General features: G+C 35.2%; 1 protein-coding gene across 6 annotated transcripts in view; it reads left to right on the plus strand.

Moving 5' to 3' along the window:
* ERBIN (erbb2 interacting protein) overlaps window positions 1-12,286 on the plus strand; it is a 188,206-nt gene that overhangs the window by 133,553 nt on the left and 42,367 nt on the right. For all 6 annotated transcript variants that reach the window (XM_069096431.1, XM_069096432.1, XM_069096433.1 and 3 more), the window contains exons 14-16: window positions 21-136; window positions 2,065-2,134; window positions 8,126-8,225. In XM_069096431.1, the coding sequence (XP_068952532.1) occupies window positions 21-136; window positions 2,065-2,134; window positions 8,126-8,225 (286 nt within the window). The remainder of the gene's footprint in view (window positions 1-20; window positions 137-2,064; window positions 2,135-8,125; window positions 8,226-12,286) is intronic.

Raw genomic sequence — 12,286 nt, forward strand, 5'->3', positions numbered from 1 at the left:
ACATCATTTTGCTATTTCAGATTGGCAGTTGGAAGCATGTTACTGTGCTTTTTCTCCATTCTAATAAACTTGAGACTCTTCCAGAAGAAATGGGTGATATGCAAAAATTAAAAGTCATCAATTTGAGTGACAACAGGTTTGTGGCTCTATATGCTTTATGGTATAGATACTAAATAGAAATAAGTGTTACTATCAATTTTTTTTGTTTTTAAATTTCATTAGAACATAAATGAAATGAAATGTAATTCCTTATACTTTCCTGAATAGTATTCTTACTTTGCTTGGCAGATTTGGTTTTTATATGAAAGAACTATTCTGGTTTATCTGATATTGGTTATTTGCCATATTACAAGCAATTTTATTTGCCACTGTTTTTCTGGAACATATTGTAGAAATTTCATTGTCTGTATGAAGTTACTTTTGTGACACATTGTGGCAGAAAATATCACATTGTTACTCTGTTGAGTAGTATTGTTTTTGAATACAAGATATTTCTGGCCATAAATGAGATTTGGCATTTCCCTATATAGCAGTGACAACAAATTTACCAGATGGAATGATAGAGATTAGTAAAGGAATACTGTCTATCCCATACCTCTGATAGTCATTGTATTTCATTTCTATCCAACTTTAATCCAGATTTCCTGTGTAAGAACTAGAATCTCACACTCACTAGATAAGACTATTTCAGGGGCAGCTAGGTGGTGCAGTGAATAGAGCACCACCCTGGAGTCAGGAGGACCTGAGTTCAAATCCAGACTCGGACACTTAACACTTACTACCCTTGTGACCTTGGGCAAGTCACTTAACCCCAATTGCCCTGCTCTCCCCCCTCCGAAAAGCAAAAAAAAAAAAAAATGGATATTTCAGAAGATGCTTAAGTGTTGACATTTTAGCTTAGGAGATTTTATTGAACCTTTCCATTTTAAGCCAGTTGAGTATCAGTGTGAAAAATAGTCATAAACATAAAGTATCTATTCACTTAAACAATGCTACTTTTGTAGAATTCTGTGATATAAAGTAATGTAAAGAGTTTTAGGCTGTGTTCAGCAGCAAGTATGGACATCTCTAAACAAAAACGATTTAATTTTTAAAAAATCTTCCATTGAACTTTTTTTGTTACTACACATAATATTTTGTTTGGCTTCACTTTAAATTAGCATTGGCTAACTTTATAAAACACCACCATAACCTTATTATATATGTTCAACAGGAAAAAAAATAAAAACTTTTTTTTTTTTGCCTTTTGGAGGGCAGTTGGGGTTAAGTAACTTGTCCAAGGTTACACGGCTAGTTTTTTTTTCTGTGGGTGTTAAGTGTCTGAGGCCGGAACCGAACTTGGGTCCTCCTGACTCCAGGGCCGGCACTTTACTCACTGCATCACCTAGCCACCCCAAATAATAGCTTTTTAAACCATAAAAAGACTCTTAGACATTGAATAAAATTTTGTCCATAGTTATATTATGAGCTGGCTGTTCATGGTTCACATGTTTGTTAAACTTTCCAGTGTAATTTGTGCCTTAAAACATGGGTGTAATGGAAAGATTCCTAAATTTGGAGTCAGAAGAAATCTGGGTTTTAATCATGTACCTTACCCTTGTTAGTGGTGTGACTTTTGTCAAATCACTTAACCCCACTGAGCCACTGTTCTGTTGTTTTCAAGATGAAGATAGTAATACCTGTTTAGTTTATCTCCCAAGGTTGTAAATATGTTCAAATGAGAAAATACATGTGAAGTACTTTGCACACCTTTAAAGCAGCCAAGAGATGTCCACTGTTATTATAAGATCCTATGTTCTTTAAATGTTTTTCATATGGGGCGGCTAGGTAGCACAGTGAGTAAGAGCCCCAGCTCTTACTCACTCCGGAGTCCGGATGACTTGGGATTGAATCCGGGCTCTGATACTTAGCACCACACCCAGAAATAACTGGCCGTGTAACCTTGAGCAAGTTACTTAACCCTGATTGCTTAAAAAAAAAAAAGTTTTTCACATACTGCAAGTGCAGCAATATTGAAGAACATTCTCAAATTTGTGTTCAATTTTCTTCTTTTTTCTTTGAAAGGATGAAGAATTTGCCCTTTAGTTTTACAAAGCTACAGCAGCTGACTGCTATGTGGCTCTCAGATAACCAGGTAGGAAAACCAGTTTTGCTACTTCACTGGTATATTATTATTCTAATTATTCTATAAAGAAGGTATTTAGGAGTAGTTCTGCCATAGTGTAAATTAAAGGGGTATAGGGTTTTGTGAAAGGCACATCATATCATGTGGGATCCACTCCTCTCTCTACTTTTCCACTCTGACATAGAACTCCATGGAGCCATCTTCTCATCATCAAGTAGCAGTTCTGAAGTTATTTATTGGGGAGTGGTAGTAAAGACTGATATATAAAATGTAAACTCTTTGGGAAAGGGATGATTCTAGTAATCTATTCTTAGCAGTCCTCTCTAGCCTTAGGGGTGTGAAAAGGAAGATGAATAACACCCTTATCTTTCAGGGACTTGGAGTTGGTAGGTGGGAAGGACCTATGTAGTGCCATCAAGGGGGACATTTGACAAAGGCACTTATGATATATATGCAGTTAATTTGAGAAGCTACAGAGACAAGAGAGGCTTAAGTTGCAATCTATTAATGTATATAATATTAATATAGATATATACCGTGTTTCCCCGATAATAAGACCTATCCCGAAAATAAGCCCTCCCCTTACTGTGTAAGATTCCTCTAAAATAAGCCCTCCCCCGAAAATAAGCCCTATTGAGATTGCTACTGTAGTGAAGGTGATCCCCTGCACTACACGCTACATTACGGTACCCTCTGTATGCACCGTCTCCCCCCCCATGAAACGCACACTGCGCTCCGAGCTGCATCCAGTCAGAGCTGCAGCAGTGAGCGCGTCATCCTGTTCTTTATTGAATTCATTATTGAATAAAGGTACATTTTTTTGTTCACACTTACCTGTTTATTAAAATTGCTGTCAATGTTCATTAAAATAAGCCCTCCCCTGAAAATAAGCCGTCTGGTGTTTTTCTGTCCAAAAAAATTAATAAGACAGTGTCTTATTATCAGGGAAACACGGTATTAATAATATATCAATGTATCTATATAATAGATACATCTCTTATATGTATCTATATAATAGATACACCTATTATATGTATCTATATAATAGATACACCTATTAAGCTGTATCTGTTTACAAATTTTCTATGTATTCATTTACATGTCCTTAGAATGTTACTGTAGGCTACACTCAGGTTTCATATAAGCCATATTGCAAAAGGGAAAGAGCTCAGAAGTATACACCAATATACTATTATTCACCTTATTACTAATTAAAAATACCTATTAAAATTTTTAAAGTATTAAAAATACCTTCTAGTTAGATTTTAATTTGTAGAATTACATATTTTCTTGCTGTTCATTTCCTTAGAATGTCACTGTTGGTAAACTAAAGTTTGTTTGTTATTTAACTTGTGAGAAGCATCATATATTTTGACAAAATCTAATCTTGGAAGTCATCTTTAAATTTTATTTCACCTTTCTGATTCATTCTATGCCTTAGGCACATCAGTTTAATGTAGTATATTTAGATTTCCCAACTACAGAATGGAATTAATCTCCAGGATTTTTAGTGGGGGCTGATAATCATATGTATAATTTTAATAAGATGATTCATTTCAATTACCTGAATTAATGATAATACTAACATTTATATATTTAGGGTGATTACAAGCATTAATTTTTTTTCTTATAATTCACACTACTATTCTCAGTTACTTATCAACATGTGAGATACAGAGAAGCTAAACTACACAATAGAATATTTCTCTTTGGTAAATGTTGATGCATTTCTTTCATTTTGCTAGAATATTAATTTAATACTGCATAATTTCTGGTATATGCTTTCCCAATCAAGAAACTGAAAAGTAATTTTCTTAGAGTATTTATGTTTTGTTTGTTGTTCAGTCATTTTTAGTTGTGTCCCACTCTTCATGACCTCATTTGGAGTTTTCTTGGCAGAGATATTGGAGTGGTTTGCCATTTCTTTTTCCAGCTCATTTTACAGATAAGGAAACTGAGGCAAACAGGGTTAAGTTTCTTGCCCAGGGTCACATAGCTAGTAAATGTCTGAAGCTGGATTTGAACTCAAGAAAATGAGTCTTCCTGATTCTAGGCCTGACTCTTTCCACTCTGCCACCTAACTCCTGTCCACATTATTCATGTTATACATCTATAAATTCTAAATTAATAATTTGATCGTAAATGTGTATTACAAGTATCCTGTGCTAAAGTTTTACTCAGATGCCTCAACAAGATAATGTGTCCTCAAGTGAGATAACGTATGTTAAGTTTTTTTTTTAATCTTTAAAGCTGTATATAAATTTACTGGTATATTCTGGTGTGGATATGACCCACAGCTCGTGAAGACCTCTTGAAGACCCAGAGTGTAAGCATCAGATACTAGCCTAGCAGTGAACTTGATCCAGAAGCCAACTTTTTGAAATGCTTATCATTAAAAGGTTAGCAACTGGGTGAAGAACTTTTTTAGCCACAGCATCTCAATTATCTGTTTACTGTGGCATATAGGGAATGTCAGTAGAGCATGGACCCACACCTATAAAGTGGTACTGAAGTCCATATTACATGCAAATTCACTCTACAGCATTTTGTAGTTTGTATTAATTCCTTCAATTTTGAAAATATTTTTAAATTAATTTACCTACAGTTGAAATTTTAAGAGTATAGTAAAGCTCAAATCTGGCCTCAGATGCTTGACACTTATTTGCTGTGTGACCTTGGGAAAGTCGCTTAACCCCAACTGCCTTGCCTTCTCCCCTCCAAAAAAAAAGAGAAAGAAAAATGTGTATTTACTATAATCCTAAAGTTTCAGGGCCAGTGCTCTATTCACAGCACCACCTAACTGCCTCCATTTTTCTTAATAGTAGAAAAGAGTATACTGAACAGCAGCTCATTGCCACGTAGTAAACAGTGCGTTCAGAGTCATGAAAAGTTCAGTTACTCTATGTTCTCCACGATTAATGTTTGAATATATTCACTTTGAAAAATGCTGAAAATACTACCTGCATATTCACTTTTTAAATTTTGTTTTTATTGTGGCATTCACATAACAGAATTTTCTATTGCAGACTCTTAGGGTGAAGGTTAGAAAAGATAATGAAACATTTTCTTGCATGTTGCCACTTATTTGTTATGCTAGCTACATCCCTCTCCCTTAATTTTAAGAAAATTGGCTTTTTTCACTTTTCTATCCTATTCTTTCCTTGAATTGCAGTATTAGTTGTCAGTAGTCACAATTTTGAGTTGAGCCACTGAAAAGATATAGGTATAGTTAATTCAAGCAAAAGCAAAAATGTTGTTAACTGTGGTTACTTGTTGTGATTAAGTCCTTTTAGGAGCAGGCAGGAATGTTAAAGTAAGAATTGAGAGAGGAGGAAGATAGTAATTATTTTCCTAGCAGCTATCAACTCAGGCATTTCCCTACACAATGAAACATTCAGGAGCATAAGCTTCTGTTAAAGCTATCTTTTGTGTCTTTTCTTTTTTTCTTACCATTTTATTAGCAAAATGTTCACTTTAAAAAGGAGGAAAATGAATGTTTACTAACTGTGGCATTTTTGAATGATGTTATCAAGAACCAATATAATCATGTTATAAATTTTAAGCAAATAGCATTGTTCTTTAAGGAAATTAAGATTTGTTCTTCTTTGTTACTTTCCAAATTAGGAGAGGGTTAATGATAATAAATAGGTTTAATTTTGACCTGAAATAGAACACTGAAAATCTTACTTCTTTTGTGGACCCTAAAGTTTTATTATGACAGACTTTAAAATTAGTGGCCAAGATACTAGTTGCTACTACTATTCACGTTTGTTGATTAGATTGGGGAAGATAGACCAAAAAACAAAACTTCTACAAGTTAAGAATTGTAAGTTTAAAGGGAAAGCTCTTATGCTTCCCTTTGACCATGTTGAGTTTGATTTATCATTATGACATCAAGGAAGTATTCTTTAACTGGAGATGCAGGTTTGGTACTTAGACAAGTCTTGGCTAGAGAAAGAGATTTTGGAGTTACTTATGTAGAAATAATAGTTGAAGCTGTGGAGTGAATGAGACTATCAAGGGAGGAAATATAAGGAAGAATAAGAGGACCAAAAAGAAAATTTAGCTTCAGAGATACCCCTCTTCTGGTTCTTCTCTCTCTTTATCCAGTCCTTGAGCTCCTTTTCCAAGAGAAAAGTGTGTCTAGGAGGAAAAAGTAGTGAACTGCATCAAATGCTGGTGGTAGAAAGGTGAAGCATAAAGAGTGCTTCATCTGAAGAGACCTTTGTTTGAAACCTAGTTTAGGAATTTACACATCAGTACCTTGGGGAGGTTATTAAACTTCTCTTGAGCCTTATTCTCCTCATCTGTAAAATGGGGATGATAATAATATACTACTTACCTCCATAGGATTTTTATTTGGAAAGTCCTTTGTAAATCTTTAAAAGTTTTTATATCTTTTTAAACATTTGTAAATTTATTTATAATTTTAAAATTGTTATATATTTTAAAATCTTTATAAGCATAAATTTCTGTCCACTACTGAAAAAAAGTTCATTTAGAATTTGGTCATTAGTGGTAATTGATGATCTGTATTGGAGCCATTTTCCATAAAATGGTGGTAGAACTGCAAGGAATTGATGACAGGAGAGAAGGCAAAAAGTGAAGACCAAGTGTTGAAAATTTTTCCTAGTATTTTGGAAAGGGAAGAGAAAGAAGATGGGTAGGCCTGGCCATCTTTGTAGAGGGAGAGAAAGAAAGAGAGAATGCAAGGAGAAAACAATGCTGAAGCAATATCTTACAGGGGGTAGAGGTAAGTGGGTATCAAGGGTATAGATTAGAGGGATTAGCCTTATCAAGCAGTAGGGGAATCTCTTCCTCTCAGAGGAAGAGAGAGTAGGTGATATACCTGAGAAATTCTGAAAATCGGAGGGGAGTTAAAAAGGGCTTGCTTCAGATTTCTTAAGACTTGTCAGTCAAGTAGGAAGCTCATCTTCTTTCATGGGTTGGGGGTGGGATGGAAGGATAGGTTCAGGCTTGAGAAGGAAGGTTTGCAGTAGCTGGTATGGGGCTTTATGTGAATAAAAGCATCTTGTTGTTGAGCCATATTCAGAAAAAGAGCAGCCTGACTTTATCTTGCAATGTTCAGTAGCCGTAGAATAGAAATAGAGAAATCCTATGGTAGAAGTTGTCCAGGGATGTGCATTTTAATCACTTATTGGGAATATTCAGGGTTTAAAATTCCACAGCAGTTTCCAGTGGAATGCCCACGTGGCAGTCTGGGCAGATCAAGCCTGGGCATGGGGGGGTGGGGTGAAGGGAGACTAGGGAGTTGGATCAGGGTAATGAGGAAGGACAATGATTTTCGACATCCTGGTGAAGAAAAAAAGTTTTTTGTGTTAAGAAGAAAGCGAATGAGGCAAAAAATAGAAGAGATTGAGTCAAATTTGGATCTTGGAGATGGTGTAATTTTCTGTGTGTGAATTGGTGAAATGACCTCCCAATCACTGTCATTGATAGGTCATAGAATTCATAGTTAAAGGGACTTGAGAGATTACTGGCTACCTTCACTTTTGAGCCTCAGTTTCCTAATTTTAAAATAAGGCTAATGCACTGTCTTACTCACAGGCTTGTTTTGTATCACAGATGATAAAATATATCTGAAAGTGTGTTGAACCATAAAGTTGCTATTATTTTTCTTACTATTAGATATCCCCTATTAGACTACAAGCTATATGAGGGTAGGAAGTATGTCTTTATTTAAACCTTTTATCTCCCCCAGAGTTTAGTAATAATGCTATGTGCTTAATATTTGCTGAATGAATATTAGCTATAAATGTATTATTACTTCTTTGAAGATGATATAACTATGTGAGCTGGCCTTTTTAGAAGACTGACTTAGATTTTATCTCATAGATTTTGCTTAAAAAAGTTACAGTTACTAAAAAATAGCATGTGTGGGCACATTGGGAGAAATGGAGTGTAGTTAGCTACTTGGAAAAATATGGGTAGGAACATTATTGGAGAATTAATATTTAATCACTTAATTTCTTTTTCTAGTCCAAACCCCTAATACCTCTTCAAAAAGAGACTGATCCAGAAACACAGAAAATGGTGCTTACAAACTACATGTTCCCTCAGCAGCCAAGGACTGAAGATGGTAGGAGTTTAATTTTTTTACATGCTTGGTCATTTAAAAGCATTCATCAGAATTGCCTGGCTAAATAATGTGAAAGTAACTTTGCAGACACATTAAAGAGTCCATTAAGAAGTTATTAGTAACCTCTTTTACTCAATTTTTGCTCCCTATTGCACCCAATTAGAAAATTTCAAGAAGTGAAAAACAAAATCCATCAGAGGTCCCCTGCTTAGACACAAATACCCATTCACTTTAGTGGAATAAAGGGCTCTCTAGTGGTATATACAGAACAAGACATTTTTCTTTGCTTTTTGCGATTTGTTTCTATCTGTCTCCATTGTAGTCACACCATAGTTTCAGGTTTAAAATACAAATGAACTAGAGAGGATTAAATATGGATAGAATTTCATTCTAAACAAAAGTATCTAAATAACAAAACTATTTTTCTATCACTGTGGATATAAAAGTCTTGTTGATGTGATTGCGGTAAATTCTCTTTACTCTGTTTATCATTTGAAGCCCTTCACATGCTTTCTCCTTCTCTTTGCTGGCTTCTTATAGTTGCTTCCAGCTGCCCACACAGGCCTCCATACTGTTCTTGGACACAGCAATCCATGTTTCGTCCCTGTTATTCCCCCATGCCTGAAATGCTTTGCCCCTCACCCCAACTCATAGAATTCCCAGAAATCTTCAAGACTTTCCCACCTTTTCCAGGCTCTCTTTGTGACTATTGGGTCCTTTCTCTCTAGGGTTACCTTCCATTGACTGTTTACAAATTTTCTATGTATTCATTTACATGTTGTGTCTCTCACTAAAAGTCGACAGTTGTTAGTTAGATAAAGCCAGCCTTGAAGCTAGGAAGACCTGTGTTCAGTTTCTGCCTTTGACATACATTGATTGCATCACCCTGGCAAGTCACTTAACCTATCACAGCTCTAGGTCAGAGATATCAAACACATGTGTGGTCTATAATACTCCTTAGTAATGCAACCCAAAGCAGATTAAAATGTAATTGGGAAATGTTTAACAAAATAAATAACAATACTGTTAAGATCTGTTAAGCGGTTCCCTGAACTTGTCTTTTTGAGCTGCTATATTTTCCAGAAACCCTGAACCCAAAACATGCAGGAGGCCCTGAATATGTCAAGAACAAAGCTCCCCCTGAACTGACATAATTTGTTGTTGCATCCCAAGTTGGACTCCTTGGGAGGCAAGATAGGTACCAGCCAGTCTATGTCAGGCTGGGATAATCCTTGTGTAGCTGGGGTCCTTTGCAGATAATCGGACCCTCCTGACTTCAGAGTCTAGTAGTTCCCAAGGGAAGAGAATGAGGCTTTTGCCCTCACCTTACTCCTGGTGCAGAGTGGTCTTGTCTTTTTCCCCACCTTTGCGCCCCCCCCCCACTTTGCCTGCTATTATACAAATGTAAAGTTCAGTAAAAAGACTGGGAACCTTTTCTGTTCCACATGCATGTTCATTTGTCTTGTAATAAACCTGGTTTTCACATAAGTCTCCTGACGTTGTGATTGCCTGTTGACAATTCCTATTTGAATACTTTCAGTGAGAGGAAATCTACTACTACCTTCCAAGGCAGCCTGCCAGACCTAAATTTTTTCCTTGCTACTTTTTCCCATTACTCTTAGTTCTGCCCTTTAAGTTCAGACAGTGCATTTAATCCCTCTTCCATTTGACAGCTCTTCAGGTAGTTGACAACTACTATCATGCTGGGGTAGTTACTATAGTGGGAAAAAAAACACTCACTGTTTTCAAATTAGAAGACCTGAGTTCAAACCTGACATCAGCTGTGTGATCTTAGACAGGACACATAACCAGTCAAATGGTCTCAGTTTCTTCACCTGTAAAATGATGATAACCTATCAACATAATTGATTATTCTGATTACCAAAAGCAACAATGTATGGGAAACACTTTACAAATCATCAAAGTATATCAATCCTGCTATAAATATCTTTTATTATTAATATGTGATGTAAATGTTGGCTCTTTATATCTTGTTAAATTCCAGTTCAACAAAGATGTTCTTTTTAACTCTTAGAAAAACCTTTTAAATCCCAAACACTTTAATCCTGAACATGCTTCCCATATAACTTAGAAATACTTGAGTCGTAACAGCTAGGGGGCGCAGTGAATAGAGCAACTGCCCTGGAATCAGGAGGACCTGAGTTCAAATTCAGCCTTAGACACTTAACACTTACTGGCTGTTTGACCTTGGGCAAGTCACTTAACCACAATTGTCTTGCTCTCCCCCCCTCCAAAAAAATTAAAAAAAAATTTTTTTAAAGAAATATTTGAGTTATATAAAATGGACAGTGTTTAGATTGACATTGAATCAGCATGAAAGAAATTGATACTTGGTGAAAGAGAGAGAGAGAGAGTATGTGTGTGTGAGTATGTGTGTCTAGTTTTAAACTGCTTTCAGTAAGTTATATGACAAAGGTCTCACCTTTAAAGTCATTTCCACTAGTGCAAACATAACATGAGAAAGAAACCAAGAATACAAAAAGAAAAAAAACAGCCTTAAGCAAAATAATTAAAACCAATTCCCTCCTCCCTGCAATTCTATAGCCTTTCCAATTCTTTGTCAGAAGGCCCCTCTTGGTATGGTTTTGGAAATAAGAGGGAAGGAAAAGATGAGTGTATGTCCAAAATACACAACCAATTATATTATCTGATGATTTGGATTCTTTAAACTATTGACAGTAATAATTTAGATTGGATTTGACTGTATTTAACAATAAGGAAATTAAAGATTTTATATTAACTTCTTTCAGGTACAGTAATGTCTTTTAGTTTTCTCTATATGAATAATTTGTTTTCTATTGGAAAGACAAGCTAGGACCTAATTTTACAATGCCCATTGTAATAGGAGGAAGTAATGTTAATTAATCCTTAGGAATTCCTCTTCCCTTTTTTTCTTAACCAAATTTTTAGCGTATCCTTTTGCTTTGCTTTTAATCAAGAAAATCCCATTACTCAGCTCTATGCTGCCTCTAATGTCCTGCTAAATAAACAAAACCTATACATGTTTACATTTTGTATTGATTTTTATTTTTTACTTGACTTTTTTAATGGGTACTTTAGCTGCTAATATGAAACATAGAATTACTCTGTGAGTCTGGTGACAAATAATATATCTACCATCTGTGGACAAATATAACTAAGTTCAGAGAAATATATCTATCACCAGATTGACTTCAGACTGATGAATTCTTAGGACACAATAAGTCTGCAAAATATTTTAATAAATTATAAATGGAAAGCTGTGAAAAGGCTGCATTAATTGAAATCTTCCTTATTCTGTATATATGATTTCAAGATGTAGTTAGACACAATATAATCTGTTTATATTTATGTTATTATGTGCTTTAACAAAAGCACTAGACAACATGACCTCTGCAAGTCATAGATTTATAATGGGAATGCGCCATGGTGTTCATCCACTCCTAACAATACAATTGAGGAAACAGAGGTTTGTCCAAGGTAGTAGGTAGCAAAGTCAGGAATCTATTCCAGGTGATCTGACCCTAAGTGCTGCCCTCTTTCATCTCTCAGGACTCCCAATTCTAAATCCATGATACTGTGACCTCGCAGGTAATTTCCAATTCCAAAACCTGTGTTTGCATGATCCTGTGACTTCTTATCTTCATAAAACTTTCCTACATATTATATGGTATATTTTGTATTCTCTAAGCATCATATAATATACATTTATATACAATATTAGTATTTGCAAAGTCCAAAAACCTGAGTGAAATAACTTAAATACCATCATATCTCTCTTTAATAAGCTACAGTATGAAAGCAGTATATGGAATTTGTTACAGTTGACCATCTCCATTCAGGAATGTGATAATAGAACCCTGAGACAAATACAGCTTTAGGGAGGTTTTCTCTGAATCAGAATTTGTGTCTACATTATCATGAAAGACATGTACAGCTGATGACCTGAGGCTTCTGGCCTGGCTTAACTTTGACTGACTTAGACATATATTTACATGAATTACTCAAAAAAATGAGTAAGAAATGATTTCCTATAATCATAGTAAATAATACTTACTGTT

This window comes from Petaurus breviceps, unplaced genomic scaffold, assembly GCF_028583685.1.
Source record: "Petaurus breviceps papuanus isolate PSGF00001 unplaced genomic scaffold, PetGlider_PUasm1.0 229, whole genome shotgun sequence".
NCBI classification, from domain to species: domain Eukaryota; kingdom Metazoa; phylum Chordata; class Mammalia; order Diprotodontia; family Petauridae; genus Petaurus; species Petaurus breviceps.